Source organism: Gobius niger (genome assembly GCF_951799975.1).
Source record: "Gobius niger genome assembly, chromosome: 9".
In the NCBI taxonomy this organism is placed as follows: domain Eukaryota; kingdom Metazoa; phylum Chordata; class Actinopteri; order Gobiiformes; family Gobiidae; genus Gobius; species Gobius niger.
The window spans coordinates 25,577,561-25,598,634 of NC_136860.1; the positions used below are offsets into that span (position 1 = coordinate 25,577,561).

Consider the following 21,074-nt stretch of genomic DNA (forward strand, 5'->3'; position numbering starts at 1 on the left):
ATTACGTATAGATTTTGAAGATTTCTCAAAATGTAGCTATATTTTGAATTGTGTCTGGGTAAAAGTCTTGTAAACAACTCAATAATCTCTAACTGTTCCGTTTATGGGAGAATACTGGGAACTTGCCTCATTTTGCTCAACTGCAGAAGCGGTCTCCATGGAAGGATGAATACTGCTCAGGTAAAAATGGTCTTTGTTAAGGTAACCACGCTGCGCTTTACTGTTGCCACTCCAAACGCTGGCATCCACAGAAACCCGTCCTGATCCCACTTACATCCCGCTAACAATTGGCCTCTGTGCGTTCTTTTGTGACTCATTGTCCGCGCTGTTCACTTCAGAAGCTCTCGACAAAGCTGCCAGGGAACAGCCCCGTTTGCCCGTTCCTCTGCAGAGTGCCTTTGTACCAGCCGTCGTCTCTCTTCTTATGCACAAAAACCACGTCTCCCTCTCGCAGCTCGATCTCCGCCTCGCTCTGGGGAGGGTAGGGCACCACCACTCGATATCTGCCAAAAAAACAGAGCTGCTTAAACAAAAATGGTCTCTTGGCAAATACAAATTTCAGAATGCGCCCAGAACGGTGCCCTGCGGTACAGCCTCGAGTCAGTCGGCTATTTTCCACTCAGTTTATTGTCATGTTTTTGTGTGTTCCCACCTCTCTCTGGACAGGGGTTTGGGCTCGGGCCGGAGCACCATCAGAGCGCTGCCAGTGCGCGTTGCCGGCAGCGACCTGGGGAAGTTGGTATCCAAGGATCCGGACTTCCTGTGCAGCGGCTCCAAACCAATGGCTCCCATGTCGCTCTCGATGGGACAGGAGCCCGCCCTGCCCTGCCACAACATCACACTGTTAGCATTGTTGTCAGAAGGAGTTCGATATCAGATAAGATATTGACTCATTTGGATATCTGTACCTGCGAGGCCATGGGACAAGAGCCTGAGCGCGGGTGGTAGTGGTGCGGATGCGGGTGGGAGGGGTCTGTCGCCACGGCGCCCAGCGAGGGGTCATGGGTCGGCGGCGACGAGGGAGGGGAGCGAGGTTTCTTCTTGGCTGCTGCGCCGGACAACAGCTTCAATAAAGCAGCAGCCTTTCTCTCTTTCTGTGGGTTCAAAAGGAGACGCATATTTAGTTCATGAAGCTTTTTCGAGAATGTCGAAGCTAAAATAATTGGTGCCATTATCTTTTATTTGCACAAACAACATCCAAATGCTTTAAAGCAGTGGTTTGTGGATATTATATTATTTATTTCTCCCCAGAGAAGCATAAATGTTTTACGTGAAATAGAACTGGGATCAGATAGGTTCACAGGCAGGTTTTTCAAGTGGGTTGGAGAAGGAAGTCCATTCAAAGTTTAGAAACAGAAACACATTTGTTGATCTAATCCTTAACAAACAAACGAAAAATAAAGTTTACAGTTTCTGTAATCATTGCGAGAAGGCTTAATGTCCCAGTTTTAAGAACAGTGAGCAATTACATGCTTTTTGCTACCTTTTCTCCTTTCTAAAATGTGTTCCACTTCTTGACTAAATGCCCTATCTATTTCCTAAATGGGGTTACACAGAGAAAATGTATTACATCCTTGAAATTATCAAAAGATAATGAATTCATGCTTGGATAGCTCTGCAGTGTTGCCCGGTGTATTTTAGAAAAGGCGAGGTTTTGCATTTGTGTTTAATAATTGACTCGTCCCGTGGTGGTGCTTAAATCTGTTGAAACATAACAAATGTGTTTTGTTTCTTGTCACGCTCTCGGCCCGAACACTGCCTCCGATCAATACTCATCTCACTTTTTATTGACGCCTCAAGGTTCGGATCCACTGCTTCATAGATAACGTTGTCATGATGGCTGCGGGGGACTTAAAAACAGGGAAGACGATTAAAATTGAAAGTTTTTGGAGGGTAATTTTCCTAAGCAATCAAACGATCTTTCAGCGTGAGTCTCAAGGCAACCTGTCAGGATCCGTGAGCGCTCGGTACAATGGCTGTATTCGAGTCAGTTCACAGTGATTCAGGCAGTGCCTCCAAAGAACTGGCCTCATGAAAACTACGAATACACTGCTTAATAGAAGTTAATGCAGGTTATTTAAAACACTAATGAGCATGAGGCTGCATAAAAGATGTGCAGTCAATAGTCATAAAACAAGGCCTACAATCTTATCGATTCTCTTCTTGTCCTTGACCCACTGTTCTGACGCATGCTGCTGCCGCTGACTCTGCCCCGCAGCTTTTCCACCCAGCTGCGGCATGACTCCACTAACACTGACTTTGACGTCAATATAAACTCTGCACTTCTTTACAGGAGGAGGGCAACTCTAAACAGCAGCCCTCAAGCAAATCAATGTTACAACTTTATCAGGCAGTCATAATAAACACCCACAGTTCAGCTCGGTGTTTACATGCAACATTATGTAGCGAGCAAAGGCACAGACAAAGGGGGTCAAATGTGATGTAAATGCAGTAAATCACGTTGTCATATTAAAGGATGCCAAGGGACATTTCCCCTGTAAGCAAATTGGTGTTCTTAGACATGAAGTAAAAACCTACCATACATAATATCCTACAGGTGAGCCTTACTAATACATACAGAAGAACATTTAGAGGAACAGGCTGCGTAGGAGGAGATAGAGTGGCCATTAAGGTTCACACAGGACTAGGGAACCTTCTTCAATGAATGGGGCTGAATGGGACCCACTCATCTTTATTATATTATATCTATGGCCGTATCGTACCACATATCATTATTGCGATATCATTTTTTTATATAGTTGTGAACACAATATAATTTATGTTACACACAGATCCATTAACACTGACTGTAGAACATGGGGACAGGTTCTTAAAAAGTAAAATGAAGTAAAGGATGTAAACTGTGGGGAAATTAGTATGCCGTTAAAGAAAAAAACAATAAAATATCACTTTTTTAATCTTTCCAATAGGCATGAGACTGGGATTTTTAAGTAATTTGTCCATTGTCCAATATTTTGTCAAATATGTTGTTAATTATTGTGACACAGATTTTAGGCCATATCGCCCTGCCCTAGTGTTGCATTCATTTTTCACCAGTAGCTTGTAATGATGATGGGAGAGTGTCACCACTGCACAAGGTCTTCTCCAGCACATTCTCCAGCACATCCCAAAGATTCTCAATGAGGTTGAGATCTGGACTCTATGGTGGCGAATCCGTGTGTGAAAATGATGTCTCATGCTCCCTGAACCACTCTTTCACAATGTGAGCCTGATGAATCCTGGTATTGTCATTTTGGAATATGCCATCAGGGAAGAAGAAATCCAAATTGATGGAACAACCTGGTCATTCAGGACGTTCAGCTGATTGAACCTAGACCTGACCAACTGCAGCAAACCCAGATCATAACAGTTAGTTAAATCAAGTTAGCGACTTTCTTTTTGGTCAGGCAGTGTAATTACAGCCTTTGTGCACATTTCACACTTCACACATTAGAGTCTTTGATTTTTATATCTTGGACTACGTAACTGTACTTCAGTCTCCAATGTTCTTTCCCTGAAATGCTTTGGTGCTGCTCAGAGATTGGAGGAAGGTCAAGTGAAAAGAGAAACATTACGGATTCATAGTTTATTGACCAGTCTTATAGAGGGGAGGTGGGATGAGAAAAGTGCTGTGCAAAGCAGGAGAGACCGTTAAAAACCACTGCGCATAGACACACACAGTGAGAGCAGAAAAAGGCTCAATTCTGCAACTTAAGAAGGCTATGGATTTTCATGACTATAAAATCTTTTGAGGTGAGGCTTATCGTAGACCTTTGTTTGAGATAAAAGAGTAAATTTATAATAATGCACGAGGATCAAAGCAGAACAAAATGATGCCTACCTAAATGGGTAAAAAGTTGGGAGGGGAGCTGTCAAAAGCAAAGTAAAGTGGGATGGGAAGTGCCAGAGAAAAGCCCCCTTTCTTTTCATCTGCAGGCTTACAGTAGTGGGTTTAATCTTTCTTTAGTGACAGTGTGCTGCTGGCACTTGTGATAAAATAATGACCACCAGAGGGCAGTGTGCATCAAAGAATACCAAGACAAAGCGAAGCAAGCATGTGATTATTCCTAAGAGACAGTGGATAGAAGTGGACTCAGAGAGACTACAAAACTATCAAAGATTAAGCAAAGCAAGCAAGGTTTATTTATTTAGCACCTCTTGCAGACAAAGAAGTCACAATGTTGAAAAGTTTTGGACCATATGGTTCTGAGCGGTTCCATCCCACCTTTGCATATAGATCACAGTGGTGGGTACTATAGCCATCTCCTATGATGAATCTGAAGTGCTGAATGGAAAATAGCTTTAGCACAGATGCAGAATGCATGTATATGGCATCACCATAATCCCAAACAGAAAGCAACAGTTGCCTCTTGCTCAGTGAGATACAATTTTTTTGTTTCTATAGAAAAAAACAGTTTTGTTTGCGAGTTCCTGAACATGTTTACCACATGAGAGCCTCTCATCGATCCAAATGCCAAGATATTTATAACATTTATAACTCAATCATGGAACCGTTTACAGCAGACATTGATAGAATCTATGACGAACCAGAACATTTTCTGGAGACCAACATGCATTTTGTATTAGAGGGCTGACTATGAAAAACATCCAACATTAATTATCAATAAAAAGTCACTAATTTTAACATTAGGACATGGCAACACGTTTCGACTGCAGGTCGGTCTTCATCAAGGCATACAATTTAAAACCGGCACCAAACCTAATCATTAGAGGTGATCACGTGACTATCTCCTTTTTTTCAAAGACATAAACAGAGACTATATTCATTTTGGAGGAGCAGAGAATATATGAAAGAGAATAGGCACAAGATGACGGCTAGATAGCAAATAGCTAAAAGTTGGCTAAATGTGAATACATCTGTCATATGAAAATTATCTGCAGTGCACTAACCTGTCCACAAAATTGACAAAAAAGGGATTCTATGGTACAAGCTGTGTATTAACACTCCACGTCAATAATAAAACACTTCATCAACATGTCGACAGGGATACCCAGCAGCATTAAAGAGCATGAGACCAACAGGATCGAGCTCAGAGGAACACAGAAAAATCAATGTCTCCGTTGAGACCTGGGAAGCTTGTAAAGTTTAAATCCAGAATATTTCTCTCTGTGCGAGGGTTTTGATCTGTGTCCACCTTTTATGATTCAAGGATGACGTCAATAACCATAACTTTGAGAAGATTGATGTTACAATGAGGCTTTAAAATGTTGTGCTTTGTTCTGTATAGTTTCTAAGGTTTCTCCATTGTTGTCATTAGCGGCTTGCATTCCTGCCATTATTGCTGGCTGACTTATCCAATGTATTCCTTATCTTTGCTCAAAAGCTCTGAGTAAAGCTCTGACGTATCCTCTATCCCACTGGTTTCCGTTTCCTCTTCTGCTACCTGTTCATTTGAGCCCCAGAACCAGGACAAGCCCTCCAAAAACTGCTTCAGATAGGACTATGACGCTGAGACAGAACAACCTCCTCCAAAGATTTCTGTGAGGACGGGTGTCAGGTGATACGATGTGTGTTGTTGTGTAAAAGAAACAAGCCAAAGCCAAATTAATTGAATTGTACGGGAACAAACTGTTTGCAGAGCTAAGTTTGGGGTCTTTTACAAAAACCTTAAGCTTACACTGTGCGTGTACAGGGGGCTATGGGCCATGACAAGCTGCTAATGACCAAAGTGTGAATGGCAGGATCACAGGGTTTTCGGACATGTTTGATATTTGTCGTGAGGTCCTGGCGCTGTGGTAGAGGCTCAACAGGAGGCACTTCAAAATATGGCACATTTAAAATTAAGAAATTAAGAAATTGGCTGAAGAGCTGAGGAACGCACAGGCCAAAGTGGAGGCACTTCATCGGCAGGAGAAGGCGAGCTCCAAGAGGAAACGGTTTGCGGGAAAGCATCGGGCAAAATCCAATAAGAAAAGAGTCTTGAAAATGTACATACGCTACACCTGTAGAGTACTGTTGAATTCAGTGCAGTGTTCCATGTCCTATAAATTAGGCCAGATGCATGTGTGGGGTGTGAGTGTGTGAGAGAGAGTGTGTCAGAGAATTAGAGTAGTGTAAAGGTTTTACGGTAGCATTATAGACTTTGAAGAGTCTACAAGGCTGGCCTCGGTGTGTGTGGGTCGTGGGTGTAGGTGTGAGTGAGTGAGAGGGTGAGTGGAGGAGTGAGTTGAGTGGATGAATGAGAGCTTTGAGTTGAGGGTTTGTACAGGGGACATCACTGATTTTTAAAGAAAGGCAGGATTACAAATGTCAAGATTACAGTTTGTGTGACTGTTTTACAATCTTGCTTTGAAGAAGTTATTAGGTGTTCGTTTGTAGAGGTATTATTTTAGATTTAAAAGAGTTGTGTATCCATCTCTGGATGGGTTTTCCTCCGGGTGCTCCGGTTTTCCCACCAAGGTAGACAATAATCCCCATTGTTATGTCTTGAAGTATGTACAATAATAACAATATGTCGATATGATGACATTATCAACAGCATATGCACAACTGTGCATTTTCTTGAACGCCATTAGCAAATTCAGTCAAAACATTTCTTCCCGACACCCACAGTACATCGCCTTGAGTGCTAATCTTTCAGCATATTTCAGAATTCACTTCTCTGTGCAGAGGCCACATTTGACAGTGATTTGGTTTGGCAGTTGCAGCTTGTTGTGTGTGCAGTTCTTGGAAGCCGTCTACAAACATGTCCAACGTGGTATGTGCCTGTAATGCTGGCTGTACAGACAGTGTGACCGAGAATTCAGGGGAGATTATCCCAACTATGTAAGCCAGGCTGTTATCAGAGCAGTTTTATCATCCTCATGCTTCCTAATATACAGATGCAAACTGCAAGGCTTCAGAGCTGTCGCAAGTTAAAATAAATCTGCCTTGTTTGAATTTCAAGACAAAAACATGGGTTGCACTGTATCTTCAAAAAGCAGGCCATGTTTTAATTTTTGTGGACCCTGTTGATTTGCTTGTTTGTAAGATAATTAGAAGAAAGAGAGAAATGGTCCGATTAAGCTTAAGTCTTGAGTAGAAGCTAGTTACAGGCCAAGCAATAGTAGTCTTGCTTTGTAGATTTGCAGATTTGGGAACGACGCCTCAGACGGGACACTAACTCCAGCCATAAGGAATACTTTGAAAATGCAATATTCTTTTGCGTGGACTGTTGCAGACACCAAATAAAGGTTTACTAGGGTTAAACAGATAAAGCAGTTGCTAGAATTACACAGTTGGGAGATTTTATATACAATACGACTCAATTAAGACAGTATTCCTTGTAGTTTGCAGATTTGGCTATTTGCTACATGCGACCATAAAAAACGTGATCAACCCGTTTCCCTTTTCCAAAACCTTTTACTCCATAAAAAGACAGATTGATACATTGACAGTTAGAGTCAATGAGAATACAGACATATAAAAATTTTTTTTTTAGTTGTTAATTCCTCTGCTAATGCATTTCTAACAAACCAATTCTTTGTATGGATCAGTCTATAAGCACGTGTCACAATACTCCATCTCTACTTAACTCAAACGTGTGAAATCGATTTTAATGTTTACTTAAATCAATGTACAGCCTATACACACGTATGACATAAAACATGGTGCCGAAGCAACGGTTGTGTAAAAGCAAGAGTCGGGATCATGTCTGAGTGGGCGCAGTAAACAGGGCTCCTGCCTGCTGTTCCATAGTCAATGAGCTGTTTGTCAGTTGGCTGTAGTCAGATTAGCTGTCCCACACACTGCAGCCAGCACTGAGACAAATGGAGCCCCGACAGATGCAATGCTTTAGTGTCAGCACGGCCTGATTTACCATCTACAGCTTTAGCTCACAGAGAAACACGCCACACTGAAATACCCCCTCAAAAGCCCTGCAGAAGAGAGTTATCTAGCGTTGATATGACTTGTTATCATCATACTAAGCTTTATTTGAGAAGATTTAGCAAGTTTAGATTTATTAAGTCAATGCTTTAGATGTTTCAACATTTTTCTTAAAGGCATGCACTATTAAAGACGATCCTAATTCAAAATCAAAAAGAACTGTAGATAGTCTGGGGCTCTATGAGATTGTGGCATCCACACACTCAAGCACCATCAAGCTAGGTTCCCTTAACATGTTATGGGGGTCATTTATCAAGACAGGTGCTAAATAGTGGGTGCAAACTGAAAAATAAAATATGCTATTTTGTTGGTCATCCATTAGACTTTGCCTTTATTACAGTATTAGGGCCTAAATTACTCAGTTGTTGATCCACTTTTGCTCGTGCTACTCGCTTTGCACATGAGCAAATGCTTGGTAAATGACCCCCTATGTGTTTACATTTATTGCCTGTTGCTTTTAGCCACAGGATCTGGCAACACTCTACAAACTAAATATCGAGCTTGAGTTTAAATGACCTGAATTCATAAAATGACTCGATTAACATTGTTTTGAGAAGATTTCATTAGTTTAGGCCATTCAGTTTGGTTCAAAGGTAATCTCACTTAAAATAAGAAAACAAAACTGCCAATGGCACAAGTGCAATTTTCTTACCCAATGTGTTAACTTGAAATAAGATGCAATGTGCTGGAACAAGTCAGAAACATCCTGGAACAAGTCAAATAATGTTGGACAATGTCATTTTGTAATTATGAATAAATAGTCAATAGTCAGTCAACACTATGCCAAAATGTATTAACACAGTGTAATACATCTGCAGCTCCCAAAAAAACAACAACATCTAAATGAAAAAAATAAAAATAAGAAAGAGATATGTTTAGAGTAAATTCAAAAGTAAATCTAGAGTCATCTGTGACAGCAAGGTGACAACACATCTAACTCTTTACCTGCTACGGTGAGGGAAGCAATTAGCATGCCAGCTTTTGACACGGACGGATTTAGATTGTAGTCTGGCATGCTATTTATTGTACTCATGGATATGCAGGAGAAAAGGTCAACTATTTGGTGGTAAGAAAGGATTTCTTTTTTTTTTTTTGCATCTAAATTGAAGGCAGTGCACTACACGACCGGCGCTGGGATTAATGACTTGGTCTTGGTCCAATTAGTGGCACTCCATCCCCACTCCTTTCCTCAGTCTTTGTGAATAAATGGACAGCGTTGCCAGTTATAGACAATGTGAGAGAAGGAACGATGAATATTCTAATGTAAATGTATTCTAGGGTACGGATAGAACCTGTGTCACTGTGGAAGGTGGAACACGCTCATCACAAAAGGCCAAGGCAATGCTACAGGAAAGAATATATTTAAATTTAAGTTTGTCTATTAAACTGCCTTTAATAGACATGTGATCAGCACTGTCTATAGATGCATTTCCTTTACTTTTTGTGACTTCACTCCTTTTCCAATCTTTGAAGAAAAATAAGTAAATTACTAAACTTTCAGGGCTGAGCAACTCAATTAATGATATGACCTTGTGTCTGATTGTGACAGTTTTCATCACCATCACAGGAAGGTCAGTAACCATGACGACTGGTTTGCAGACTTGTACTCCAGAAACAGTCAACAATCAAACACCTTTGTGGGAACAGTGATCTATAAACAAAACTCTGCATCTTTTGATCCTTCATCTTTTTACACTAAATGTGACTAAATGACAGGTAAGGCTAGCTACAGGTTTCTAACAATATCATACGATTTTTATGAGGGTCTGTATTTCTGAGTCTGTTCTTTCTGATGTGAATATGTAAAACTTATTGTTCTATGTTTGTACTGTGGCACAGCAAATATACATTAAAAAACATACCTTTTCTACTTTGGGTACGAGCACTCCTTGTGTGGTTACGTGGGATGGTCCCGGTAAGGGCGGCTGCACCGGACTGGCTGGTTCACTGTGCAGGAGCGCGGCTGAGACGTTTGGGGGCGTGAGGCAGGACAGCGGTGACGACAGGGGCAGGAGAGGTCTGGAGGCTGGGGAGGAGAGCGGCGAGGGTCCCAGACTAGAGCCAGGGGACACCATGGAGAGGGGCCGACCGGACTGACGGGACGGGGAGCAGCTCTGAGGGCGAAGGGGGGACACCGCTACCGTGGGGCGCTCAGGGCTGCCGGCTGGAGGACTGTGCACTGAAATACAAAAACACAAGTCATGGTCATAACTAAAGTGGAAAAAGTGAGTACATCGTTTGGAATTTCATACATTTCTGCCTAAATTGGACATAAAATGTGGTCTGATCTTTATTGAAATCACAAGAATGAGTAAAGAGTGTCTGCTTAAACAAATAACACCCAAACATTTACATTTTATCATATTTTATTGGCCATAACATAGAAACATTCACAGGACAGCGTGGACTAAGTGAGTACACCCTCTGGACAGATGCTCCAAGAATTAATTAGACAAGTTTATGCAGACATTTAGAGTCAGGTGTGAGCCAACCTGAAGTCCAATCACTGAGGTGTGGCTTAAAGATGCCCTTGCCATTGAAAAACACACACTAGTTAAGAATTGTCTCTTATTGAGAAGCATTGATGAATGTGCACCAAGCCTCGCTCAAAAGAGCTCTAAAAGTCTTGATATGCATAAATCCACGGTTAGAAAACTATAAATGGAGACAAATTTGGCCCTGTTGCTTCACAGCATCATGGTGTGGGGGTGCTTTGCTGCCTCGAGGCCTGGACAACGTGCCGTCATCAATGGAAAAATGAATTCACAAGTTTATCAAGTTACTTTGAAGAAAAGCTTGAGGCCATCTGTCCAACAGTTGAAGCTCAAAAGAGGATGGGTACCAAGGGTGTACTCACTTATTCAACGCCGTCATGGCCAATGAAAATAAAATGTAAATGTTTGGGTGGGATTAGTTTAAGCTGTTTACTCATTCTTGTGATTTTAATAAAAATCAGACCACATTTTATGACCAATTAAAGGGACTGTACGGCGTTTTAAAATGTTAAAACTAAGTATTTTCACCTATTTATCACAACTGCCTCTAAAATCCTGCACTGTCACTCAAAAAGGTGTTCATTCGGGTCCATAGTGCCGCCATGCACAAGCTTGATATAGAAGCTGCAGCTGCAGTTGAGATGGCAGTAATGAGCATAAAATTACCAACTTGCATCTAGTCTTTTTAAGGCAGAAATGAAAGAAATTCCAATGTTATTTTTATGTTATGTTTAAAAAACTTTACTGTTATTTTTTTTATTACTTTCTTATTCTTACATAAATATTTTGGCTACTCCACCGTCCTGCCCCTCAATCATAGTTCAAAATCACGGCGTGTTGGGCACATAGCATGCGTCTATTGACTAACACAGTGTGAAACAGCTTGATGTATAACGTTTCCTTGTTCCCATTGGCGCGTAATCCTTTTTATTAGAAACGCCAACAAATAGTGACCGCACAAGTCAAAGCTAACCCTCGAAGAAACCCAACCTGGGCTGTCCTCCATTTGGCTTTCTCGAGTGAGGCCTTTAATCCCTCTGAGTTTGCGCGGGGTACATGTGAGGATAAAAAAAACACACTCCCACATATGCGCTCCTGCACTGTGTGTCTGTATACACAACATTACCAGCCACCTGCTTCCCTCCGGTCCTCAGAGAGAGCCTTGTGGTCATGTGACATCAACCGCCGAACGCCAGAACTATGCGCATACTTTATTTTGTAATGGGATCCAGATGTGCGAGCGTGTATTTGTGTGCGAAGAGAAAAAGAGAAGAGAAAGGGAAAAGGGTCCACGGTGCTCTGTCATTACGCCTCCATAAAACAAAATGGCAGTGATGTCATTCAGCTGCTGTTGTTGTATGTGTGTGTGCGAGCAGAGCGGTAATGCACATTTGTAGAAGAGCGGAGATTTGCAGGCTTTTCACACCCAAGTAATGCCACGGAAAACACAGCGTTTGGCATTCAAATGTGCAATATGAAATGGATTCAAATGAGCATGACTAATTCAAAGCCAGAGAAGTATTTACATAAGGGTGGGCAACATGATGATATAAACTCCAATCATGGTCTGACCCTGTGATGACCAATTTGTGTGATATTGTTATGCAGCACAAACACATGTCAACAACTTTCCCCTGGACACTTTTTCCATTCGAGGCCTTTTCCACGCCTTGGATGAGTGACAGATGGATTTAACCATTCCTGGTGAAGTTTAAACTCCCAGAAGAAGCAGATAGTTTAGTTAATAAAAAGTTATGTGTGCAAGAATTAGGGCCTGACCGGATTTTTGGGGTCCAATACCGATATAAGGGGGCATGGCCGATAGCTGATTTATAGGCTGATAGTTTAACAAATTTTATGTGATGTTATTTTATTTAATCTCTCAAATAGCCAATAATTAAGCATTTAACATTATAGTAAAGGTAAATATATACTAATATATCTAATAGAGGTCGACCGATATGGGTTCTTCTCAGGCCGATGCCATTTTGCACTGCTTATATCATTTCTGGCCAAATTAAAAAAAAATGTTTTGTCTATATTCCTGTGTATGATAGTCGGAATCACCTGGCAGGAGGATTCACCTATTATACATGTTTTTTGTGGTAGGGGAAACCGGAGTACCCAGAGGAAACTTACGCAGACACAGGGAGAACATGCAAACTCCACACAGAAAGATCCCGTCCCTGGTCAGAGTCGAACCCGGGACCTACTAGCTGTACCGCTGCGCTACCCTGCCGCCCAAAACATGGGCATAGGGCTGATTTATTCAGGACATTCATGCTTAGAAGGTTCGAAAGCTTGTTCGAAAGACAAAAATCATCAGATTCCAAAAGAAAAAAGGGTGTCTTTATCTCTCATGGTTCCGAAATTATAAGCGAAAGTCTACAACATTAAATATATAAACTAGGTGTACAAACTTGTGTCCGATTTTCACTGTGACCTTTTTCAGTTCCCCTGAGGACTGAGTTGCTCTGACTGAGCTCTTTCCAATGTAAAAAACGGGAAGTCATTGGTCTTGATTGGCCGATACATTGGCCAAATACATTGGCCAGTCGGTATATCGGTCGGGCTCCAGCAAAAATTGTGATAAAATCAGAATAGTGACCATTACAAAGAGTAAATTAACCTAATCTCAGAGCTGATAAGGTGTGAACCAGTCGACTAAGGACAACATTGTGTCACTCCAAAAGGTGGAACAGACGCCATTATATGAGCGACAGGGAACGATGTTTCTTGCAAGATTTTAAACAAATACTGATCTTCCAATGAACAAAACTTTACCTCATGCCACTGGATTAGGAACACATTAGGTCTACCAGGTATGAATCAGGCTTAACCAAGACTTCGCTCTAAACTGTGCCCAAAACAAAAAGCAGCAACTAAATGAGCATTACTAAATCAGAACTAGGACTGAAATCGGACCACATAAATGGCGCTTGTGCTAGAGTGAGTGCTTTTTCCTGACGGTATGCAGCCTGTCTTCAAACAAATCCTTCAGTGCTATTCTCCCACAGAACGGTGCAAAGCAGAAAAAAAAAAAAAAGGCAGAGAAATGGGTGCTGTGGAGATGAATAGGCCCAGAGTGGAGAACAAGGTTGATATGATCTAGGTCTTTGAGAGAGGGAGAGAGAGTGTGGCAGGCACAAGCTGTACTACAACATAAACACTGTGGTAATGTGCCTGGATATTACTCAGCTCTGTTAAAGGTCATACTACTCAACATTGTAGAGCATAAAGACAGGTGTGTTAACAATTTGCATTTAAAAGAATAGCCTGTTGAGAGGATATAGTCTCCACTGAATCATCACAACAGAAGTATAGTATATGCTTCTTTTTATGTTCTTTGTCACACATGTTCTTTTCTGTGAACAAGTTTGTCAGATGTGAAGGACCGACGTACAATAATACAGAGCTGATTTAGACTCTTAATTTCGTCTGTAGCAAATATCTAGCATTACCGCCACTAATGACAATAATAGCAGCGAGTGTTGCTCATCAATGATACTAATCTACATAATTGAAATAATTTGACTGTTGGTCTCTGAGCATAATTTTCTATTCAGCCCAAATATCCTTCTGCCTTTGCTTTGTGTCTGGGTGTAATTTTAATGTCGCCTGTGTTGAAGAAGTGAGTCAGACAGCCACATCACCCGGAGTCAACATCTTTCTTTGGCATTTTTTAACATTCTCCAGAGAGACATAAACAATCATCTGTCCCTTAGGTTGGCGCTGTTTGTGATGCAGAATCTCCTGACAGCTGCGCGTCGCTCATGAAGGTGTCACCGCAAGTTCACAATTCATAATAATGTGTTTTGTTCTGGAGACATTAGTCATAGTACGGTATTTTCCTTAAAAACTATAATCAACTAAACAACTATACACCTACAACAACATACCATTATCGTTTTCATGCTTCCAGAAATAACTGTACAAATGCTTGGATATCAAATCCTTTGTATCGCTCCTGTACTAAGAGTGGGTATAGAGTTCTGCTTACCCAGCTGCAGGGAGGTGCGGTGGTTAACCGTGTGCTGGCCGGACCGGAGGCAGTTTTTGAGTTGTGCGGCTGCGCTTTGTGGCGACGAGGCGGGACTGCTGTTGACAGAGTTTATGAGAGGAGTGGATGGTCGCGACGACGAGGGACCGGGGGACGAGGGGTCCGAGATTTTGCACCCACTCCCTCCCACCGGACTGGACAGACACGAGCTGCGGGGGGAACCCACTCCGAACGGGGCCCTGAAGAAGAGAGAGCAAGTGTTATTACATTATTACATTATACAAATAATTACATTTACATACAAATAAAATGCATCATTATTATTACAGGTTGGAATTGGCCCGGGAGCCAAATACGGCGGATCACTAAACATGATCGATGAATTGGCTGATAAAGGTGAAAAGAAAGGTAATGCATGAGTGTCAACTAAGAGTACAGATGACTCAAAAACATAGACCAGAGGTGTCCAAACCTTTTTCACTGAGGGTATACTATACAGTGTGTTAGCAGAGTTTTAACCCATGTCCCACACCTTTATTAAGGCTTAGAACCTTAAAACGAGTTTGTTCAAAGTATAGTTTCTGAAGACATGAGTGCCAATTCAACAAGAAGCCTAAGAGCCACCAAAAATTGGTCTGAGGGCCGCACTTGGTCCATGGGCCACACCCCTGTCCTAGACTGTCTTGTTGCCTTTTTAATACGAGCGATCGCGATGTCGTCACATCCGTTGGCCGTGGTAGGCATCTTACATTTTCATATTTGATAAACATTTTATTAAAATCCTATAATCAGCAAAAACAATGTCCATAAACAGGGTATTGCTTCTCTTGCGCTGTAACAGATCTATCATTTTATAAAACCGAGTTAGAGGCCTGTATGCATCAGCTGCCTACCAAACATCCGGTGAAAATTGCGGAAGTAAACAATAACAGCGATCGCTCGTATATATTTAGGTGATTACAGCCAGACTTACAATATCACTGAGTTTTATATGAATATGGGAAAAATACATTGTTTGCATTTCCCAAGCTGAAAACAAAACAAAAAGCGTTTAGATCAAACTTTGACACAAATTCAAATCAAATATCATACTACTATAATACCTGGAATATATCAGGAAATAACAATACATTTTACATATTTAGGACTACTTTAACCTCTTAACTCCACTCTTTAAAGGAACAGGCCACCATTCCTTTAAAGAGGAACGACTGTTAGATGTTGCTAACAACAACTTAGGTCTTTTTGCGTGACTGAGCACAAAAAATACTTACATACTGTGATATGTTCTTACCTGAGCAGACCAGACAGAGTTGATAGGTACCTGTCTGGTCTTTGTGCGTGCCGGTGGAAGAGCGTAGCAGCTTCCACCCCCGTTTGGAGCTATAGGAAAATGCTGGGAGAGGCCAAATGCTAACAGCACCTTTTTGCGTGACTGAGGGCACACACAAAGACAGGTACGTATCAACTCGTCTCAGCTCAGGTAAGAACATATCTCAGTATGGAAAAACGGTGGCCTGTTCCTTAAAGAGGTTAAGAAGTGTTAAGATCTCTTTTCATGCAATAATATTAGATTAACTTGGTGCCAGGGGTATTTTGCTATCATTTTGTATCTAAAGAATGTAAAGCACAGAAATGCAGCTTTACAGAATGCAACTCTGATATATAGTCCCCGACACGTCCATGTTTACGACCCTCACACTTTAGTCCCTCTTATACCTGCATGCCCCGCTCGACCTATGCTGTTATCTGAAGCGTGGCTCGCCTCTGTGTCCTGCTGTAACATACATGAAACAGGCGCTCGTGCTTCAGCCCAGACACTGCTGAATGAACAGAACTGACCGACATTATTGACTGGCTGGTATTCACACTCTTACAGCTTCCTATTGACTTCCCATCACGCGCACGGGGAGTTATGGCTTTCCGTGCGAATGGGGAGATACCGACAAACAAGAGGCAGCACAGACAAGGCTCATTCGCTTTGTGCTGGAGCCGTGAGTAATGGAAAAACTAATAGGAAACTTGAGTTGAATCAATTTTAATAGGCACGAACTAAGAAGCAGACAAATGCAGAGATGAGTCGCTTGGTTTTTTGTCTTGCTTCAGATATACACGTTTACAAGGCTGTAAGCAGGTTTTGTGGGCTGCAAGCAGGTTTTTAGCATTTGTGACCAAATGCTAAAATAGTGGCCAAGGCAACATAAATACTGCAAAAACAACCGCAAACAAATTGAAACCGCAAAATGAATGGTTGCAATTAAATAATGTCTCCTTTGGTCTTATTTTGCATGAACGTTGTATTGGCTTCTACAAATGCATCTGGTTCTTGTATTAGTTTTTAGCAGCATAAATTGCAATTGGATTTTTCCTCCAAAATTGCCCTAAGATCAGCATAAACAGAGCACATTTATATCATCGGCAGCACTTTAAATTTTACATGAGTCTACCAAGGTCAAACTCAGCTGTGCGATAGAGGAAGTTAAAAGATGTTCTAAAAGTAAAAGTTCAGTAAGTTCTATGCAGGTGAAATAGGGTGTTACTGGCAAGATATGCTAATGTGAAAAAACAGCATGTTCAAGACACAGACTTTACAAAATCCAGCACTTATTAACATATAGACTAGTTAACATATTACCCCCCTCCTGAACCGTCCACATTTTCTTCAGTTCAGAAGCCGTGATTTTGTCACATTTTTGAAGGGTTTTTGTCATGTATCGTATTTGTTGCTTTTTCTTCATTGCTTTTTTGTTTTCTTCACTTTTTAGTTGCTTTTCCGGCACAATTTGTCGCTCCGTTGTCACTTTTTCATTGCTTTTTGGTTGTGTTTTCTTCACATTTTTTGGGTTGCTTTTCAGGCATGTCTTTTTGTTAAAGCTTTATGATTTGGGTAATGCCAAACTTGCTCGGTTTAGGCCAAGAGGTTAAAAATTTCAAACCTATCCAAAAAATTTCCGGTACATTTTGCAAAATAAAAAATCGTACGCATTAGTTTTCAACAAAAAGCGATACAAACAAACAAAACCTTCTCTATAAACAATCAACAAAATAGTTAGTTATGTTCTTTAATTCAAGTAAACATTAAACATTTCTGCTTTTGGCAATGCCTGCTAGTACTGGGCGATTCCCCGACTCCCGAGGCTCGCCGCAGACAAAGACGGAGAGCGCTAAGTGTGGGAGAAGGAAAGGAGTAGAGAGGGAGGGATAGAGGACACAGGAGGGTGGGCTGAGGGAGAGTGTGCTTGCGTAAAAATAACAAATTGCCTTTCATTTGATTAGTTGCCCATGCGTGTCTGTCAGTCTGTCTCTGTGGCAGGTTGCATAACAGCAGAATGTGAAGCAGCCACTGAAATCCTCTGGAGGGGGACACCTGCTGTTTTCACAAGGTTTCATCTCCTCGATTCATTTCCTCCTTCCCCACCATTTCTCGCTCTCTCACCCCACTCTCTGTCATCCCTCCCTCTATGTCTACTCCTCTCTTTTGTTCGCTCTCTCGCTCTCTTTTCTGCCTCTCTCATTTTGTAATTTTGTTTAGATTTCTTGTTGTATTCATACAGATTTGATGCACTATGTGGGCACATTGGTCAGATAATACACATATGCAATTGTATACATATAAAAATCAATGCACACTCATGGTCACATACAGATTATGTACATACATGTGTGTGTATAAACGTATTATACGCGTATACACCTGCACACTAACACACAAGAGCCTGATCCAACTTTCCCCATTTCTAAACCACCACACTTTCTCTATAATATTGGATATTTTTTTCTATCTAACAGTTCATTCAAATAATCATTTTTGATTCATACCAACATATACACACATATTTCTTATCTAGTCCAGTGGTTCTGAACTGTTTTTCAGCCAGTTCAAAACTCTGTATCTCACAAATGCCTCTAAGCCTAAAAATGAACCTTTCAACATCAAAAGTGTTGAGTTTTTACCATTTGATTTGCTCAAAAAATCCCTGTCCCAAATTGGGGACTACTGATCTTGTCCACTCACACCAATCTCAGTCTTATGTGTGCTTCTCTTAACGACACAAAACATTACATCTCATTCATTTTTTCGCTCTCTCTGCCTCCTCCCGTCTCTCTTCTCTCTCCCTCTTCTTAACCCCTGCCGTTTCCGTCCGTGCTATCCTTCATCCTTTTATTTTGAATATTTTCTAAGCTTTCTCCTCCTAATCCATTTCTTTTTGTCTCATACCTCCCTTCACTGCAACACAGAGCAGAATACAAATGAGGTGAGCAGCGCAAATGTTTTTACGCATATGGCAATAATGAAGGTAATTAAATAGCCAAATATCTTTCCCGCGCACCATTTTGAGTTTTAATGGCTTTCAATGCGGGCATATGGAAAGTAATGATGAAAATGATTATGATATGATGTTCTGAGCTGCAATAAAGCAGGAAATCAAAAGGATACATTTGATGTTGTAGAGCTAGATAGATCGTCGATAAAACTATGACCACCTGCCCGAGAAACACCAGCCCCGAATAAATGTACAACACATCTTTCTTTCTCGTTCTCTGAGCCAAAATAAAAAAAAACTCGTAAACCCGATTTTTTATGCATGTTTCACAACTGTAGTAGATGACAATTAACTGCTTCAGCAATTTGACTGCTGTTCTTTAGTTGAAACAAATGTCAATGGTCAGAATGTAGCACATTTTCCCGAATATAAGTTGCACTATTTTTCATAGTTTGGCTGGGGTGCGACTTATACTCAGGTGCGACTTATATCGAAATACATAATTTCATATGTTTGTTCTAGTGCTTTACGCTTGTCTACCAGTATCTGCTCCTACCACTGAAAAAAAAAGTAATCGAGCAGCAGAAAGAAAATTTGGAGTGAGCGAGAAACTTGTGAGGGACTGGTGAAAAGTGGAGGTTACTCTAATGTGATGCCAGGAGAGGCTTGTCAACAGTGCACCAGGGTGGCTGGAGCGACTTATTCTGTTTTTTTCTTCATTATACATTTTGTGGCTGGTGCGACTTATACTCTGGAGTGACTTATTAATGTTTTTTTCTTCATCACTATACATTTTGTGGCTGGTGCGACTTATACTCCGGAGTGACTTATTTATGTTTTTTTCTTCATTATTATACATTTTGTGGCTGGTGCGACTTATTCCCCGGAGCGACTTATAGTCCGGAAAATACGGTAATCAATGATCATTCCAGCTCCCTGTTTTACCCTCTCTACATTAGCAACAAACAAAAAAAGCATCAAACATAACACTGCATTTAGAACAGCAATAGAGATGTTCCCCCAAAAGATTTATTTTCTGCCGGGGAACTGGGGAGATAAGCATTAGTTTCCAACTGCTGATAAAAACACTTTAGTTTGTTCCTTGTCATGGCTGGAGGTGAAATCAGCGGGACAGTGTTGCGGAGATCACTCTGAAGAGCGAGTGGAATAAAAAACAAGCGCGATGGACATAACACTGTCAGAATAGTGGCTTGGTCTTTTCAGCACAACGCAGCAAGCAATCCTGCCACGCAAAATTGGAACCACATGTTTGCAAGTATCCCACAGTTCTGGCAATCGTGTCCCCAACTTTGCAAGTAAATAAGTAGGAACTTCTGAAACAATAGCCACAACGGCAGCGGCTGACGTTATGTGCCAACCTCACAATAGAAAATAAAATAGAATCTCAATACCAGGAGACATTTAAATGATGCTATGAAATCCTACACTAAAATCTGACTATAGATTTCTAATATTAGTGACTATGCTGGAGACTGTCCTGGCATAAAACGATGGCATTCGGTGTCATACATGAAATAACACATATCAAAATAAACAGGTGCTCCAACTGAAGGAATAGAGTAAAAATGATTGAGTGACAATTGCATTTTGTGGAGTCCTGATTTGTCCTGTGCAGGAGAGAGCGCATGTGCCCCGGCTGCCTCACTGTGATATTGATGATAACTGATGGAGGGAAAATAGCCTTGGGTTCCCTCAATTGTTAGGGCCAGAGCAATTCAGTCTCATATCTGTCTATGTGTCAACACAAAACCTGTTTGTCTGACTTGATAAGTGCGGCGTGCAATGGAGTACAGCCATTTTATTGCGAGTTGAAAAAGTGGGATTTGGAAGATTTTATTTTTTTCACTTACATAGGGCTGTGCAGTTAATCAACATTCAATTGAAACCACAATCTCTATCATTATTATATTACATGGCAGTAACAGCATCTGGTTTGGAGTTGTTAATGACACTGGAGCAGAAAGAATTGTACTTTTTTGAGCTAAGGTTTATTTAAAAGCCGTATTTGTCTATGTCCAAGAATCCCAACTGTTAAAGCTACATTTACTGCATGTATTTTTTTTCTATTAACCTCTTAACCCCCAAGCAATTTTTTTCCAGTTTGGCTTTACCCAAATCTAAAACCTTTGTAAAAAGAAATGTCCAAACAACAACAAAAATGAGACAAAAACAAGGATGAACATGTGACACAAAAGTGACGAAAAAGCCACAAAAGAGCAAAAAAAAAAAGAGCAACAGAAAAGTGAGAAAAATGTAACAAAAAAGCCACAATATAGCAACAAAAGAGGGACAGAAAAGTGACAAAAAAGAGATGAAAAAGTGAAAATTTTAAGAATAAAAAATGATCACTTGAAACCACTACTCATCACCATTCTCTCATGGTTTCTCCTTTTTTTCCCAAACAT

The 21,074-nt window shown here is 40.9% G+C and overlaps 1 protein-coding gene across 3 annotated transcripts in view; it reads right to left on the reverse strand.

Moving 5' to 3' along the window:
* Positions 1–128: 128 nt before the first annotated feature.
* The window catches only part of LOC306968107 (E3 ubiquitin-protein ligase SH3RF3-like), a 124,961-nt gene continuing 104,015 nt past the window's right edge, over positions 129–21,074 (reverse strand). For 2 of the 3 annotated variants that reach the window (XM_079563403.1, XM_079563401.1), the window contains 5 exons: positions 14,384–14,622; positions 9,751–10,067; positions 909–1,094; positions 653–825; positions 129–503 (listed from right to left, as the gene is read on the reverse strand). In XM_079563403.1, the coding sequence (XP_079419529.1) occupies positions 335–503; positions 653–825; positions 909–1,094; positions 9,751–10,067; positions 14,384–14,622 (1,084 nt within the window). In that variant the 3' untranslated portion in view covers positions 129–334. The remainder of the gene's footprint in view (positions 504–652; positions 826–908; positions 1,095–9,750; positions 10,068–14,383; positions 14,623–21,074) is intronic. The other variant, XM_079563402.1, reaches the window with a different exon arrangement.